Genomic DNA, 19,262 nt, shown 5'->3' on the forward strand with positions numbered 1-19,262 from the left:
ACAATTAAAACTGCAAACAGCAAGTTACCAGGGAATATATTTGTAAGCTAAAAGGGTAACTAAGTCAAAACAGCTAGACAACAAGAAATATTTAAGGACACACTAAGTGAAAAACAGCTACAGCTAGAATAAGACAGCTACAGCTAGAATAAGATCCCACTAGTTCCCACTAGGAACCAGCAGCAGGTGTACAGAGAAAAGGACTAATACTCAAGCAGCTGGAATAAGACTAGTAGCAACTTGTTAAGCAAGAAAGATGATACTTACTCTATTCTAGATGAACCAGCAATTCAGAATCACTCCAGAAGTTAAAATGCACACTAGTTTTATTACACTAGTGATAATAAATTGAATGCTACATACTAATCATAAATAGAATGCAACATAGTAATCATAAATATAACGCTACATAGTAATTATAAATAGAACGCTGCATAGTAATAATAAATAGAAAGCTAAAAATAGAATGCTGCATAGTAATAATAACTAGTACGCTACATAGTAGTTAATGGAACGCTACATAGTTATAATAAATAGAACGCTACATAGTATTAATAAATAGAATGCTACATAGTATTAATAAATAGAATGCTGTAGTGGTTATAGGGATACATAATTCCCCTTATTGAGCTAGTGGGAACGTTAGTTTACAGCTGCTGTTTTCTCGGTTCGTGTTTACAGTGACACACTTCCGCTGCGCGGGTTTTTGTCGTTGTTGTTATGGTGAGGAATAAATGTTGCACATTTGTAGCCGAAAGAGAAAGTTGTCACGACTCCTGCTTGAGCTCCTCTACACTGGTGACCCCGATGTTTGTCTCTTGGTGTGAGGACTCTGCTGCTTTGCCTGCGGTTAACCAGCCCCCAGCTCCTGTTCGGCGGGCAGAGAGATCCGCCCCCCTCGCCACACTGACTTTTCGTATTAAGGCGAATTCTGGTGTAGAGGAGCTCAATCAGGAGTCGTGACAACTTTCTCTTTCGGCTACACAGCGTGCACCATTTATTCCTTCACCATAACAACAACGACAAAAACCCGCACAGTGGAAGTGTATCACTGTACACATGAACCTTGCAAACATCAGCTGTAAACAAACGTTCCTACTAGCTCAATAAGGGGAATTATGTATCCCTATAACCATTACAATGCTACAAATAGAACACTACATAATAATAATAAACAGAACGCTACATAGTAGTAATAAATGGAGCGCTACATAGTAATAATAAATGGAACGCTACATAGTAATGATAAATAGAATGCTAAACATAGAATGCTACATAGTAATAATAAATAGAATGCTAAAAATAGAATGCTACATAGTAATAATAAATAGAACGCTACATAGTAATAATAAATAGAACGCTACATAATAATCACAAATAGAACGCTACATAGCAATAATAAATAGAACGCTACATAATAATCACAAATAGAACGCTACATAGTAATAATAAATAGAACGCTACATAGTAATAATAAATAGAACGCTACATAACAATCACAAATAGAACGCTACATAGCAATAATAAATAGAACGCTACATAACAATCACAAATAGAACGCTACATAGCAATAATAAATAGAACGCTACATAATAATCACAAATAGAACGCTACATAGTAATAATAAATAGAACGCTACATAGTAGTAATAAATGGAGCGCTACATAGTAATAAATGGAACGCTACATAGTAATAAATAGAATGCTACATAGTAATAATAAATAGAATGCTAAAAATAGAATGCTACATAGTAATAATAAATGGAACGCTACATAATAATCACAAATAGAACGCTACATAGCAATAATAAATAGAACGCTACATAATAATCACAAATAGAACGCTACATAGTAATAATAAATAGAACGCTACATAATATCACAAATAGAACGCTACATAGTAATAATCAATAGAACGCTATATAATAATTATAAATAGAACACGACACGGTACTAATAAAATAGACTTCTACACAGTAATCATAAATAGAATGCTGCATAGTAATCATAAATAGAACACTACACAGTAATAATAAATAGAATCCTACATAGTAGTAATAATAGAACGCTACATAATAGTCAAATAGAACGGCTAAATAGTAATAATAAATAGAACGCTGCATAGTAGTAATAAATAATACTGGTACCGACTTTCAAGAATAAGGGTGATGTGCAGAACTGTAGCAACTACAGAGGTATAAAGTTGATCAGCCACAGCATGAAGATATGGGGAAGAGTAATAGAAGCTAGGTTAAGAGGAGAGGTCATGATCAGCCACAGCATGAAGATATGGGAAAGAGTAATAGAAGCTAGGTTAAGAGGAGAGGTCATGATCAGCAGCAGCAGTATGGTTTCATGCCAGGAAAGAGCACCACAGAGGTGATGTTTGCTTTGAGAATGTTGATGGAGAAGTATAGAGAAGGCCAGAAAGAGTCACATTGTGTCTTTGTAGATTTAGAGAAAGCATATGACAGGGTGCCGAGAGAGGAGGTGTGGTATTGTATGAGGACATCAGGAGTGGCAGAGAAGTATGTAGGAGTGGTGCAGGATATATATGAGGGAAGTGTGACAGGGGTGAAAAAAGAATGAGCTGATTATTATTGAATCATTTCATAACAGCAACCAAATTAAAGTATATGAAATTAACAGGTTCTTCTATAAACTGTATTTCAGTTTTGAATATGAATATAACTTGTGTAAAGTTTCTTAAAAATAAGTTGGTTTTTTTTTTTATATATATATATATATAAGCATGTGACCTGTTTTGACACTGCCCCTCAAAGCATCGGAATTGAGAATTGTTAAGAACCAGAATCAATAAGCAGAATCGGACTCAGAATAGTTAAAATCCAGATGATTACTGGGCAGTCAAGGTGCTGCAGGATGTAGTACAGTCTCACGTTGACTGCATCCTCCACTGACCTGCTGCCTGGTCGGCAAACTGCAGGGGTCCAGTAGACATTCTTCTGCAGGGGTCCAGTAGACATTCTTCTGCAGGGGTCCAGTAGACATTCTTCTGCAGGGGGTCCAGTAGACTTTCTTCTGCAGGGGTCCAGTAGACATTCTTCTGCAGGGGTCCAGTAGACATTCTTCTGCAGGGGGTCCAGTAGACATTCTTCAGGTGGGCTGGCAACAGTCATTCAAAAGACTTCATGACAGGGTGGTGTAGCGGTCTAAGCATCGGCTTTGTGTCAATGTACTTGCCTACTGGGGACCGGGATTCGCGCCCCGGTCTCGTCAGATCCAACTATGGCCAGATTCGATGAAGCAGTAATAATTGGCAACACTGTCTTTGGGAGGGGGCGGAGTCGGCTTGTGTTCGTCACATGAGTGCGTCTCTGTGTGTGTCGGAAAAAGCAGTGGTTTGGCCTGGATTCGCCTTGTCACGGAAGTGGGGAGGTGTCTCCTTCGAGACTGCCGGCCAGAGAGATGCAGTTGGCGAGCGCATGCAGTACAAGGGTGGGTGTTTGAATTAGAATAGGGAGCAATTGGCCACTAAATTGGGAGAAAAAGGGAAAAACCAAAATTTAAAAAAAATAAAAAGGCTTCACGACCACACACGTCAGAACGACGGGCCTGTGGTCATTCAGTCCTGTGATGGAGGGTTTCTTGGGGACTGGGATGATGGTGTAGCATTTGAAGCAGGAGGGAACGTCACACAGCTCCAGGGATCTGTTGAAGATCTGCGTGAAGATTGGAGCCAGTTGGTCAGCACAGGCTTGGGGAAACACCGTCTGGACCTGGTTCTTTCCTGGTCTTCTGTCTCTGGAAAAGCCGGCTCATGTCCTCCACACGTATCTTGAGTGCAGCCTGAATATTGGGGGGTGAGTCAGGAGTTGCCAGTGATGTGGTGGGGGCTGTTGTTGTTGGGTTGGAGTGGGTGAGGGGTGGGAATTTGTCCCTCTCAAATGTGCAGTAGAAGATGTTCAGGTCATCAGCCAGGTCTTTGTATGCCTCAGCATGGGGGGATAGTCTTCTGTACTTGGTGATGTCTTGCAGACCCCTCCACACTGACAGGGTTACTGGCTGAAAACCTGTTTTTCAGCTGTTCAGTGTAGCTTATGTTAGACACTCTGATCCCTTCTGTCAGTGAATTTCTGGCCTGCTTGTACAGGGCTCGTCTGTAGGCATCTTGCTGGGCCTGCTGAAGTTTTCTTAGTGTGGCTGTGAATCCAGGCTTGTTATTGTTGTATGTGCAGAAGGTCTTAGTAGCCACACAAGTCTTCACAAAAGCTGATGTAAGATGTCACAGTGTCATTTAGTTCATCCAGGTTTTCAGGTGCAGCTTCAGATACACTCCAGTCGGTGCAGTCCAAACAGTCCTGCAGCTCCTGCTTTGCTTCGCTGGTCCATTTCTTCACTGTTTTAACCACAGGCTTTGCAGATTTTAGTTTCTGCCGGTAGGTTGGAATAAGATGAACCAGGCAGTGATCAGAGTGCCCCAAAGCTGCCCGGGGGACAGAGCGATATGCATCTTTAAGAACTGTTTAGCAGTGGTCCCGTGTGTTATTTTCCCTAGTGGGACAATTAATATGCTGTCTGTATTTTGGCATTTCCTAGACTAATTTTGCTCTTTTGAAGTCCCCAAAGATTATTAAAAGTTTGTGTGTATATTTTTGTTCCAGGCCATTAATCTGGTCGGCCAGGGTTTGCAGTGCGCCATTCATGCTGGCCTGGGGTGGGCTGTAAACACCAACCAGGATGAAGAATGAAAACTCCTGCGTTGAATAAAGTGGCTTGCAGTTTATGAACGATGACTCCAAGTTTGGGCTGCAGTATTTACTTAACACTGTGACATCTGTACACCAACCATCATTTATGGAGAAGCAAATTCCGCCACCCTTCGCTTTCCTCGATAGCACCGTTATGCGATCCACTCAGTGTAGGCAGAAGCCCGGCACATTTAACCCGCTAGCGGGGGTGGATTCGCTGAGCCAGGTTTCAGTGAAACAAGGGCAGCAGAACGTGCAACGTCCTTGTTTTTCCACTGAGAAGCAGCTAGTCCATTTTGTTAAGCATGGAGCGGAGATTCACCAGGTGAGTTGCTGGGAGTGCAGATTGAAATCCCCGCTGTTGGAGCCTCACCAGCACGCCGGCCCACTTCCCCCCATTTGCGCTGCCTCCATGTCCCACAGAGAGCTGATGTTCCTCCAACTAAAATCTCCAAAAAACGTTCCGGTTTTGTGAAAATTGGTGAAGAACTATCTGGAGTGGAGCGTCTGGGTGGCGTGGCGGTCTATTCCGTTGCCTACCAACACAGGGCTCACCGGATTGAATCCCTGTGTTTCCTCCGGCTTGGTCGGGTGTCCCTACAGACACAATTGGCTGTCTGCGGGTGGGAGGCCGGATGTGGGTATGTGTCCTGGTCGCTGCGCTAGCGCCTCCTCTGGTCAGTCGGGGTGCCTGTTCAGGAGGGGAGGAAGGGAAACTGGAGGGAATAGCGTGATCCTCCCATGCGTTACGCCCCCCTGGTGAAACTCCTCACTGTCAGGTGAAAAGACGCGGCTGGTGACTCCACATGTATGGGAGGAGGCATATGGTAGTCTGCAGCCCTCCCCAGATCGGCAGAGGGGGTGGAGCAGAGACCAGGACGGCTCAGAGGAGTGGGTTAATTGGCCAAGTACAATTGGGGAGAAAAAAAAGCGGGGGGGACAACTCTGGAGTTAACTGCTTAATGTTAAGTATTTCTTCTCTAGTGAAAATAATCAGGTTTGAGTAACCGGACACACAAAGTACTCGAGAGCGCTGTACTGAGGCTGCTATCCCCGGCGCCATCTATAATCTACAATCATGTCATTGTTGTACTCAGTGAAGTTGCAGTAGTAGTACTTTTGCTAAACTGAATCATATAAAAGCAGCACTATATGAAATAATGGTAGTAATAGTACATTTGCGAGATAGTAATCATATCGCAGCAAAGAGTACATATCATGTCAAGTGCATTGGCTGAAGTGTGTTTTAGATCATCAAGAAGCAGTGACTAGGACACTCAAAGTACATCACACAATACCATACAGTCGCAATCAAAATTATTCAAGCCCAAATTAAGTTTATTGGCAAAATTTACAAACTGTCAGCTGTTTGCAATAAACAAATCAAACAACAACAATTTAAATAGCTCAACACAACTACAAACCCCGATTCCAGTGAAGTTGGGACGTTGTGTAAAACGTGAATAAAAACAGAATACAATGATTTGCAAATCCTTTTCCACCTATATTCAACTGAATACACTACAAAGACAAGATATTTAATGTTCAAACTGATAAACTTTATTGTTTTTTTGCAAATATTCACTCATTGTGAATGTGATGCCTGCAACACGTTCCAAAGAAGCTGGGACAGGGGCATGTTCACCACTGTGTTACACCACCTTTCCTTTTAACAACACTCATTAAGCGTTTGGGAACTGAGGACACTACTTGTTGAAGCTTGGTAGGTGGAATTCTTTCCCATTCTTACTTGATGTACGACTTCAGTTGCTCAACAGTCCGGGGTCTCCGTTGTCGTATTTTGCTTATTGTGCGCCGCTCATGTTCAATGGGAGACAGGTCTGGACTGCAGGCAGGCCGGTCCAGTACCCGCACTCTTTTACTACGAAGCCCCGCTGGTGTAACACGTGTCGAATGTGGCTTGGCATTGTCTTGCTGAAATAAGCAGGGATGTCCCTGAAAAAGACGTCGCTTGGATGGCAGCATATGTTGCTCCAAAACCTGTATGTACCTTTCAGCATTAATGGTGCCTTCACAGATGTGCAAGTTACCCATGATGCCATGGGCACTAACACACCCCCATACCATCACACATGTTGGCTTTTGAACTTTGCTCTGATAACAATCTGGATGGTCCTCTTTAGCCCGGAGGACACGATGTCCATGATTTCCAAAAACAATGTGAAATGTGGACTCGTCAGACCACAGCACACTTGTCCACTTTGCATCAGTCCATCTCAGATGAGCTCGGGCCAGAGAAGCCGGCGGCGTTTCTGGGTGGTGTTGATATCTGGCTTTGGCTTTGCATGGTAGAGTTTTAACTTGCACTTGCAGATGTAGCGACGAACTGTGTTAACTGACGATGGTTTTCCCAAGTGTTCCTGAGCCCACGTGGTCATATCCTTTACACAATGATGTTGGTTTTTAATGCAGGGCCGCCTGAGGGGTCGAAGGTCACGGGCATTCAGTGTTGGTTTTGGGCCTTGCCGCTTACGTGCAGAGATTTCTCCGGATTCTCTGAATCTTGTGATGGTATTATGGACTGGAGGTGATGAAATCCCTAAATTCCTTGCAGTTGCACGTTGAGAAACGTTGTTCTTAAACTGTTGGACTATTTGCTCACGCAGTTGCTCACGAAGTGGTAAACCTCGCCCCATCCTTGCTTGTGAACGACTGAGCCTTTCGGGGATGCTCCTTTTATACCCAGTCATGACACTCACCTGTTCCCAGTTAACCTGTTCACCTGTGGAATGTTCCAGACAGGTGTTTTTTGAGCATTCCTCAACTTTCCCAGTCTTTTGTTGCCCCTGTCCCAGCTTCTTTGGAATGTGTTGCAGGCATCAAATTCAAAATGAGTGAATATTTGCAAAAAACAATAAAGTTTATCAGTTTGAACATTAAATATCTTGTCTTTGTAGTGTATTCAGTTGAATATAGGTGGAAAAGGATTTGCGAATCATTGTATTCTGTTTTTATTCACGTTTTACACAACGTCCCAGCTTCATTGGAATTGGGGTTTGTAATATTACAAGTGGTTTCTCCAAATTCAACACAAAATGCCACTTGTAATGACTACCGCAGTCTCAAAATTATTCAACCCCTTCATGACAAGCGTCTTTAGTACTTAGTAGAGCACCTTTTTGCTTTTATGACCTGCTGCAAACATGATGCACAGCCAGACACCAGCTTCTGGCAGCACTAATCTTCTTGGGTTCGCGCGCTGCAACCACCTTCTTCAAATACCACCAGATATTTCCAAGGGGTTCAAGTCACGTGACTGTGACGGCCACTCTAGAATCTTCCAGGACGTCTTCTGAAACCAAGCCTTGGTGGACTTTGAGGTATGCTTGAGATCATTGTCCTGTTGGAAGGTCCAATGACGCCCAAGCTTCAGCGTCCTCGCAGACAGCATGATGTTTTCTCCTAGGATTTCCTAATACTTGATTGAATCTATCTTGCCTCCACACGCTGCAGGTTTCCAGTGCCAGAGGAAGCAGAGCAGCCCCAGAGCATCACCGAGCCACCGCCATGCTTCACTGTAGGCAGGGTGTTCTTTTCAGCGTATGCTTCATTCTTCCTCCTCCAGACATACCGCTGATCCATAGGCCCGAAAAGTTTCAGTTTTGTTTCATCGCTCCACAAAACAGAGTCCCAAAACCTCTTTGGCTTATTTATATGGTTTTGAGCATATTGGAGCCGACTTTTCTTGTGCTTTTGGGTCAGTAGTGGTTTACGTTTTGGAGTTCAGGCATGGAGCCTTTCAGTGTTTAGTATACGCCTTAATGTACAAACTGCAACCTCAGTGTCTGCTGCCATCAAGTCTTGCTGCAGGTCTTTTGCAGTCACTCGAGGGTTTTTGACCACCTGCCTCCTCAGGAATCTGGTGGCCGCCGTCAGTAGCTTCCTCTTTCTGCCACGTCCAGGATGTGTAGCCACTGTTCCTTTAACTTTTAACTTGCGAACTATGCTTCCAACTGTATCTCTAGGAACAGTCAGTGCCTTTGCTATCTTTTTGTATCCTTTCCTTGTTTGTGCAAGGCAATGATCTCTTCTGTTAACTTTTTGGACAATTCGCTTGACTTAGCCATATTTCTAACATGCAATCAAACATCAACGTCAAGAAACCCCTAGCCAGTCCAGGTATTTGATGTGTTCTATCTCAAGCACACCTGATGCAACTAATGAAGCCCTTGATTAGTTGCATCAGTTGTGCTTGAGACAACACCTGCTTTGCAAATGTGTGCTCTTATGAGGGATTCTATTCAGGGGGTTGGATAATTTTGAGACTGCAGTGGTCATTAAAAGTAACATTTTGTGTTGAATTTGGATAAAACCCTTGTAATATTAGTTGTATTGAACTATTTAAGCTGATATTATGTAATTTGCTTATTGCAAACAGCTGAACATTTGTACATTTTGCCAATAAACCTAATATGCAATGGGGGTTGAATAATTTTGATCGCAACTGTATATGATAACAGTAATACGTCTAAAAACAGTATAATAAAGTATATAATACTATTCTGTACAAGTATCGTATACACTGAGACATATGATTATAGCAGACAGATGCATCCCTGTCTACATCAGGAAGTGTCTATGCTGCAGTGCATGGTGGGAAAGGAAGAGAAACGTCTGAGGGAGAGTGAGGCCCAGAAGAGCCAGAGACTGGAAGCAGCCAATCACAGGATATCTGAGCTAGAGGCTCAGCTGAACAGAAAAGACCAACTGATCCTGGACCAGAAGAAGCTTCTGGAGGAAACCAAGAGCCAGGCCAGGTAAGAACACACACGGACATACACATAACTGATGTAGCACAGGGGCCAGTCAGCCATATCTAGCAGACTCGCTGACTTCATCTCCATCAGCCCTCAGTAGTAAGCAAATAGAGCAGATGCTGTGGATGTGATGGATCTTCATGATGTGTCTTCATGATGCATCTTCAGGTCTTCTTGAGTAAAGAGCTGATGTTCAGCAGTATGTTGTCGTTAGAACTCGTTATCCTGGTTCTTTTAACTCCTCTACTCATTTTGACCTATGGTTAACCTCGTGCTCTCCATGTTAAGCATCATCATCACATATTTGTAAAGAAACAGTATCATGTGATACCATGAGGCTGATGTTTCAAGATGATTTTTTAATCTTTGAATAATCTAGCAGTTTGTTTGTCTGTGTATTTTGTCCATGCCATTCATAGTCACAGGACAGATGTTTTGTAAAGAATAGCAACAGATTTATATAATTTCTGTTTAATATATTCTATATGTGGTTTCCAAGGGAGTTTATGATCTATAATCAATCCCAAGAATTTTGTTTCAAATGCTCTTTCAATTTCAACTCCATTTAACTTCAGTTTTATTTCACAGTTAACCCTAAAACCACCAAACACCATACATGTTGTTTTATTTTCATTTAGTGATAACTTGTTGATATCAAACCATTTTTTTAACATTCTCAGTTCCCTTTCTGCTGTTTTCAACAATTCTTTCATGTCCTCCCCAGAACAAAATACATTTGTATCATCAGCAACCGTGACACATTTCAACGTATCAGATACCATAGAAATGTCACTTAAATAAAGTATAAACAACCGAGGTCCCAGTACAGCACTCATTCCTATCCTCTGTTGTCACTAGTCTTAGTTACTCCAAGCCCATATAAAACACAGCTGCGAGATTTCCTCTGTTCTCAGTAAAGCTACAGCCAGACTGCAGCCATCACTTCCAATAGATGACACCAAGGAACTGGTCCACGCACTAGTCTTCCCCCGATCTGTTTATGGCAGTGCCCTTCTCTCCGGTCTTCCAGTCACATCTAGCAACCGCCTACAACTCATTCAGAACAGTGTCGCCAGAGTCCTCACCGGTTCAGAGATCAACCCACATAACACCCATACTTTCCCAACTTCACTGGCTCCCAGTCCACTACAGGATCCATTTCAAAGTCCTCCTCTTGACCTACAAAGCCTTAAATGGCCAAAGCCCCAGTTACCTTGCTGACCTCATCACCACCCACAAACCCTCATGCTCCCTCTGCTCTAGCCACTCCCCACTGCCCCCCCCACACACACACACACATCTCCATATGATAGGAGATCAAGCCTCCTGCCCCCCCCCCAACACCTCTGGACTCCCTTGCTGGACTATCTCAGAACTGCCCCTTCCATCAAGGCTTTTAAAACAGGCCTGACAACCCTTCATTATTGGCAGGCCTTCTTCTAAGCCTTCTATACTGGCCTACCCCTGTTGTAATCCTTTTTACTTCATGTTATTCTACTCTTACTTTATTTCTATTTTTACAACGGCCCACTCTGGTTTTATTCCCCCGCTATTATTTTTTTACTTTTTGTCTTGTTATATAGTTTCTTTTTTCTTTTACTGTAGTCTTACCTGGGAAGCACTTCTCATCTGCCTGTGCAGGTGAGACGCACTACACAAACTTATTATTATTATTATTATTACTACTACTACTACTACTACTTTCGGCTGCTCCCGTTAGCGGTCGCCACAGCGGATCATCCGTTTCCATTTCTTCCTGTCTTCTGCGTCTTCCTCTGTCACACCAGCCACCTGCATGTCTTCCCTCACCACATCCATAAACCTCCTCTTTGGCCTTCCTCTTCTCCTCTTTCCTGGCAGCTCCATATTCAGTGTCCTTCTCCCAATATACCCAGCATCTCTCCTCCACACATATCCAAGCCATCTCAATCTTTCCTCTCTTGCTTTGTCTCCAAACCGTCCAACCTGAGCGGTCCCTCTAATATAATCATTCCTAATCCTGTCCTTCTTCGTTACTCCCAGTGAAAATCTTAGCATCTTCAACTCTGCCACCTCCAGCTCCGCCTCCTGTCTTTTCGTCAGTGCTACTGTCTCCAAACCATATAACATAGCTGGTCTCACAACCATCTTGTAAACTTTCCCTTTAACTCTTGCTGATACCCTTCTGTCTCAAATCACTCCTGACACACTTCTCCACCCACTCCAACCTGCCTGCACTCTCTTTTTCACCTCTCTACTGCACTCCCCGTTACTTTGGACATTTGACCCCAAGTATTTAAACTCAAATGCCTTTGTCACCTCCACTCCTTGCATCCTGACCATTCCACTGTCCTCTCTCTCATTCACACATAGGTATTCCGTCTTGCTCCTACTGACTTTCATTCCTCTTCTCTCCAGTGCATACCTCCACCTCTCCAGGCGCTCCTCAACCTGCACCCTACTCTCGCTACAGATCACAATGTCATCCGCGAACATCATCGTCCATGGAGACTCCTGCCTGATCTTGTCCGTCAACCTGTCCATCACCATTGCAAACAAGAAAGGGCTAAGAGCCGATCCTTGATGTAATCCCACCTCCACCTTGAACCCATCTGTCATTCCAACCGCACACCTCACCATTGTCACACTTCCCTCATACGTATCCTGCACCACTCCTACATACTTCTCTGCAACTCCTGACTTCCTCATACAATACCACACCTCCTCTCTCGGCACTCTGTCATAAGCTTTCTCTAAATCTACAAAGACACAATGCAACTCTTTCTGGCCTTCTCTATACTTCTCAATCAACATTCTCAAAGCAAACATCGCATCTGTGGTGCTCTTTCGTGGCATGAAACCATACTGCTGCTCGCTGATCGTCACCTCTCCTCTTAACCTAGCTTCTATTACTCTTTCCCAAATCTTCATGCTGTGGCTGATCAACTTTATACCTCTGTAGTTGTTACAGTTCTGCACATCGCCCTTGTTCTTGAAAATCGGTACCAGTATGCTTCTTCTCCACTCCTCAGGCATCCTCTCACTTTCCAGGATTGTGTTAAACAATCTAGTTAAAAACTCCACTGCCATCTCTCCTAAACATCTCCATGCCTCCACAGGTATGTCATCAGGACCAACTGCCTTTCCACTCTTCATCCTCTTCATAGCTGCCCTCACTTCCTCCTTGCTAATCTGCTGAACTTCCTGATTCACTATCCCTACATCATCCAACCTTCTCTCTCTCTCGTTTTCTTCATTCATCAGCCCCTCAAAGTATTCCTTCCACCTTCTTAGCACACTCTCCTCGCTTGTCAGCACATTTCCATCTCTATCCTTGATCGCCCTAACTTGCTGCACATCCTTTGCAGCTTGGTCCCTCTGTCTAGCCAATCGGTACAAGTCCTTTTCTCCTTCCTTAGTGTCTAATCTGTCATACAACTCACCATACGCCTTTTCCTTTGCCTTTGCCACCTCTCTCTTTGCTTTACGCTGCATCTCCTTGTACCCCTGTCTACTTTCTTCATCTCTCTGAAGATCCCACTTCTTCTTTGCCAACCTTTTCCTCTGTATAATTTGCTGTACTTCCTCATTCCACCACCAAGTCTCCTTGTCTTCCTTCCTCTGTCCTGATGACACACGAAGTACCTTCCTAGCTGTCTCCCTCACTATTTCTGCAGTGGTTGTCCAGCCATCTGGCAACTGTTCACTACCACCCAGTGCCTGTCTTAACTCCTGCCTGAACTCCACACAACAGTCTTCCTTCTTCAACTTCCACCATTTGATCTTCGGCTGTGTCTTCACTCGCTTCCTCTTCTTGGTCTCCAAAGTCATCCTACAGACCACCATCCGATGCTGCCTAGCTACGTTCTCCCCTGTCACCACCTTGCAGTCTCCAATCCCTTTTAGATGGCGCCTTCTACATAAGATATAGTCCACCTGTGTGCACTTTCCTCCACTCTTGTACGTCACCCTGTGTTCCTCCCTCTTCTTGAAATATGTATTCACCACAGCCATTTCCACCCTTTTCGCAAAATCGACCACCATCTGTCCTTCCACATTTCTCTTCTTGACTCCATACCTTCCCATCACCTCCTCATCACCTCTGTTCCCTTCACCAACATGTCCATTTAAGTCGGCTCCAATCACCACTCTCTCCTCCTTGGGTACCCTCTCCACCATGTCGCCCAACTCATTCCAGAATTCTTCTTTTTCATCCATCTCACACCCAACTTGCGGGGCATATGCGCTGATAACATTCAGCAATAAACCTTCAATTTCCAGCTTCATACTCATCACTCTGTCTGACACTCTCTTCACCTCCAGCACGCTCTTGACATACTCTTCCTTCAGAATTACCCCTACCCCATTACTCCTCCCATTCACACCATGGTAGAAGAGTTTGAACCCACCTCCGATACTCCTGGCCTTACTCCCCTTCCACCTGGTCTCTTGCACACACAGTATGCCTACCTTTCTTCTTTCCATCATGTCAGCCAGCTCTCTCCCTTTACCAGTCATAGTGCCAACATTCAAAGTTCCAACTCTCACCTCCACATGCCTACCCTTCCTCCTCTCTAGCTGCCTCTGGACATGCTTTCCCCCTCTCCTTCTCCTTCGCCCAACAGTAGCATAGTTTCCACCGACACCCTGCTGGTTAACAGTACCGGTGGCGGTCGTTGGTAACCCGGGCCTCGACCAATCCGATATGTAAGTCTTATTTATGATCCGCATATTTGATTTGGCAAAGATTTTACGCCGGATGCCCTTCCTGACGCAACCCTCCCCATTTGTCCGGGCTTGGGACCGGCACTAAGGATGCACTGGCTTGTGCATCCTCAGTGGCTGGGTTTTATTATTATTATTATTAATAATTATTATTATAATAATAAATTAATCTTATATGGCGCTTTTCTAACACTCAAAGTGGCTTTACAATAAACGGGGTGAAACAAGACAACAGATCAACACAACATACAGGGGTGGATGGGAAGTGGGGCAGACATACAGGGGTGGATGGGAAGGGGGGCTATGAGAGGGAGAAGCGGCAGCCACACATGACGCCAGCAGTACTCTCCCACTTAAACACACACAAAAGGGCAAGAAAAACACAAAACAACAGCACTGTGGACGTTGGTGTTGTGTAGGGGTTTACTCCCGTAGCCTAGTCCTTTCCCGAAGTATCCACTAGGTGGCACTATTTAACCCATAGCTGGGGGTGGGTCATGGGCATCAGGGAATATCCACACACACGTCTTGGGGCCAGACCTCCTCCAAGCCCCTTGTAGTTCAGCCAGGGTCCGAGGTGTACCCAGTTACCGTGTGTCGCCACAGGGAGGCGCTACATAGGGCTTGCTGTTGGAGAGGCTATGTACTGACAGGGAGAGACTTACGTGCCCTGCTCTCCTGTTGGCATTTCTGCTAGCCAGCGGTGAAGGTTGAGAGTGAGACGTGACAGACACACAACACTACACCAGCACACTAGACGCTTCACAACAACCCCACTCCCTACACAACAATGTCTCACACACAACACTACACCAACACACCAGACGCTTCACAACAACCCCACTTCTTACACAAGAATGTCACACACAAAATAATATTAACAATAATAATATTATTGTTGTTATTATTATTGTTGTTGTTGTTTTTAGAATGGCTGTGCCAGACTAATGGAAAGTGATTTCTAGTCAGCTAGTTGCAAACTCCTGTTTGCTTTCATGTAGTTAGATAAAGAAGGTTGGACAGTGCTCATCCCTGCACTTGTCCCCCCGTAATCACTTTACTTTCACTCAGCTGTTCAGTAAGAGTAGTTTTCTCATCTGTTTGATTGATATGCACAAACACACACACGCACGCACATACACACACAAATTCTTGTACTTCTGTCTCTGTGGGGACCATCATTGACTACATTCATTCCCTGGCCCCTAACACTGACCCTAAATACACCCTTACAGAAGTGAGGACCGGGCAGAGTGTCCTCACATTTGGCAAATATGTCCTCACTCTGGTTAAAAACTCAAATTGGACCTAAAAAAATAGAAGTGCAGGAACACCACACCAGACCTCACTGTGATCCTGACTGCTGTTCTCCCAAGAACACCACACCAGACCTCACTGTGATCCTGACTGCTCTTCTGCTAAGAACACCACACCAGACCTCACTGTGATCCTGACTGCTCTTCTCCTAAGAACACCACACCAGACCTCACTGTGATCCTGACTGCTGTTCTCCTAAGAACACCACACCAGACCTCACTGTGATCCTGACTGCTGTTCTCCCAAGAACACCACACCAGATCTCACTGTGATCCTGACTGCTGTTCTCCCAAGAGCACCACACCAGACCTCACTGTGATCCTGACTGCTCTTCTCCTAAGAACACCACACCAGACCTCACTGTGATCCTGACTGCTGTTATCCTAAGAACACCACACCAGACCTCACTGTGATCCTGACCGCTCTTCTGCCAAGAACACCACACCAGACCTCACTGTGATCCTGACCGCTCTTCTGCCAAGAACACCACACCAGACCTCACTGTGATCCTGACTGCTCTTCTCCTAAGAACACCACACCAGACCTCACTGTGATCCTGACTGCTGTTCTCCTAAGAACACCACACCAGACCTCACTGTGATCCTGACTGCTGTTCTCCTAAGAACACCACACCAGACCTCACTGTGATCCTGACTGCTGTTCTCCCAAGAACACCACACCAGACCTCACTGTGATCCTGACTGCTCTTCTCCTAAGAACACCACACCAGACCTCACTGTGATCCTGACTGCTGTTCTCCTAAGAACACCACACCAGACCTCACTGTGATCCTGACTGCTGTTCTCCTAAGAACACCACACCAGACCTCACTGTGATCCTGGCTGCTGTTCTCCCAAGAACACCACACCAGACCTCACTGTGATCCTGACTGCTCTTCTCCTAAGAACACCACACCAGACCTCACTGTGATCCTGACTGCTGTTCTCCCAAGAACACCACACCAGACCTCACTGTGATCCTGACTGCTCTTCTCCTAAGAACACCACACCAGACCTCACTGTGATCCTGACTGCTGTTCTCCTAAGAACACCACACCAGACCTCACTGTGATCCTGACTGCTCTTCTGCTAAGAACACCACACCAGACCTCACTGTGATCCTGACTGCTGTTCTCCCAAGAACACCACACCAGACCTCACTGTGATCCTGACTGCTCTTCTCCTAAGAACACCACACCAGACCTCACTGTGATCCTGACTGCTCTTCTCCTAAGAACACCACACCAGACCTCACTGTGATCTTGACTGCTCTTCTCCTAAGAACACCACACCAGACCTCAACTGTGATCCTGACTGCTATTCGCCTAAGAACACCACACCAGACCTCACTGTGATCCTGAGTGCTCTTCTCCTAAGAACACCACACCAGACCTCACTGTGATCTTGACTGCTCTTCTCCTAAGGTCGTTTTAAGAGTGGTTGATTTTAATCTGAGTTCCCTTCTCCTCCTCCTCCTTTTTCTGCTCTTCGTCCTCTTCCTCCAGGGCTCAGCTGGTGGCCAGTGAGAGTTGCTCGTTGGCGCTGAGGAGAGTCACCCAGGCTCTGCAGACTGAGATGTTACAGCTGTACAGTCAGACCGACCTGAACGCACACACCCCAACACACAGCAGCACACACCAACACACAAGACACACCGGTTCACACACTCAGTCTGAGGACCAGGGCCCCAACACCAACAGGTAGGTGGATGTTTCTCCACTTTAAATACCAGCTTTTTGTCAAGTTTAATCAAACATGAACCACCCAGTGTTTTAAAACAGGGCTCACAGGGCGCCTGGGTAGCATAGTGGTCTATTCTGTTACCTACCAATACGGGGATCGCCTGTTCGAATCCCTGTGTTACCTCCGGCTTGGTCAGCCGTCCCTACAGACACAATTGGCCGTGTCTGCGGGTGGGAAGCCGGATGTGGGTATGTGTCCTGGTCGCTGCACTAGCGCCTCCTCTGGTCTGCCAGGGTGCCTGTTTTTTGGGGGGGACTGGGGGGAATAGCGTGATCCTCCCGCGAGCTACGTCCCCCTGGTGAAACTCCTCACTGTCAGGTGAAAAGAAGCAGCTGGTGACTCCACATGTATGGGAGGAGGCATGTGGTAGTCTGCAGCCCTCCCCGGATCAGCAGGGGGGGAGGAGCAGAGACTGGGACGGCTCAGAAAGAGTGGGGTAATTGGCCAAGTACAATTGGGGAGAAAAAGTGGGGTGGGGGGGCGGGGCTAATTTAATTGTTTATTGAGCAGAGCTGAAGTCCATAAGCAACCTTCTCAAACATTCACCTATCACACACACATGCACACGCACACACATACGCATACACACACACACACACACACCCACGTGGGCATGCTCTGACTCCACCCTCGGGTGCATGGCTTTAAGAGTTGGTTCTTTCCTCTGTTTTGAAAGTGACGTGTTAACAGATGTGAAGTGAGTTTGATCTGAGAACTAACTCCCATCTCTCTCCATCAGCAACCAGCCCACCTCCTCTGCCAGCATCGTCAATGGGAGTGTGGAGGCTCTCTCCACCTCCCCCCTGCAGCTCCTCTCCACCTCCTCCCCCCGCTCACTCTCCCCCATCGACTTCCCGCTACCTGTGGGCTCCTACCCCACTGAGGGCTCCTTCCTGGAGCAGAGAGCCCGACAGCTCTTCAGGCCCCCTGGAAAGGAGCAGGAGGAAGAGGAGGAGGCCCAGGAGGAGGCTCTGTCTGTAGGCCAGGAGGCAGAGGAGGTGTCTCTTCACCCAGGAGGCCTCCAGTCTTCCAGCCAGGCCATGGCTCCCAGCGTGACCCCACTTGACCTCGGCACCTCCCAGCCTCCTCCTGACCCCAGCGAGGACAACAGCTGGAGGAGACACCAGCTCAGCATCATGGACTATGATGAGTCCCTACCAGAGTACTGACAGATGGAGAGAAAGACAGGCGGGGGGTGGGGGGTGGGGGGGTTGAAGGACAAAGATGGGTGGTAGACAGACTGACTTGTACAGCTAGCAGTAGAGAGGTGAACTAAAGAAGAGAGAAATGGTGAGAGACAGGGATGGAGAGAATTGTAGGACAATGACAGGAAGTGGGCCAAGAGAGAAAGAGAGCTACGTGATCTGTCCACCATGCCAAAGCCTACTTCTTTTCTATTACAGCAGGCTCAAGCTAACTGGCTAGCCACGCTGCTTCGTTAACATTCGCGTTCTGAGGCAGCTGGAACTCTGAAGCTCTCAGGGATTCACTTCCTACTTCCTGCCAGACAGGAAGTCCCTCAGTTTAACATGCATTCAGTTACCAGACCACGCAAGAACCGTTCTGGTTTTCATCAGTCAGTTTAAAATCCATCTGAATGAATTGTGTTAGTTTTTAAAGCTGTGTTTGGCTTACGGTGTGTACCAGGGTTAGGACTGGGGTTCAGGGGAAGGTTGGGGAAAAGAAAGTAACTGCGGAGGAAGAAATTAAGCCAGCTGACAAGAGAAAATGTGGTGTTGGACTAAATCTCTTGGTACCACCTCAGTGCTGCAGGAATCCTGGTCAGTTTATTAAGAGGGACAGGTTTGAAAGAGAGCTTTTAGTTTGAATGTTTGGTTTTCTTCTGAACAATGACACGCTGGTGTGGGAGGACCTCGCTGGACTGACCTCCTGACTGACTCCAGTCAGGAAAAAAAGCAGCTTTCAACAGGATCTCTCTCTCCCTCTCTCTCTCTCTCTCTCTCTCTCTCTCTCTCTCTCTCTCTCTCTCTCTCTCTCTCTCTCTCTCTC

The 19,262-nt window shown here is 45.7% G+C and overlaps 1 protein-coding gene across 1 annotated transcript in view; it reads left to right on the forward strand.

The window, feature by feature from the left end:
• The window catches only part of tsc1a (TSC complex subunit 1a), a 115,462-nt gene extending 97,036 nt beyond the window's left edge, over positions 1-18,426 (forward strand). The window contains 4 exon segments of the mRNA XM_056278079.1: positions 4,743-5,036; positions 9,302-9,489; positions 17,015-17,209; positions 17,992-18,426. Of these exon segments, the coding sequence (XP_056134054.1) occupies positions 4,743-5,036; positions 9,302-9,489; positions 17,015-17,209; positions 17,992-18,421 (1,107 nt within the window). The 3' untranslated portion in view covers positions 18,422-18,426.
• The last annotated feature ends 836 nt before the right edge of the window (positions 18,427-19,262 follow it).

The sequence above is a fragment of the Lampris incognitus genome, chromosome 1 (assembly GCF_029633865.1).
Source record: "Lampris incognitus isolate fLamInc1 chromosome 1, fLamInc1.hap2, whole genome shotgun sequence".
Lineage (NCBI taxonomy): Eukaryota > Metazoa > Chordata > Actinopteri > Lampriformes > Lampridae > Lampris > Lampris incognitus.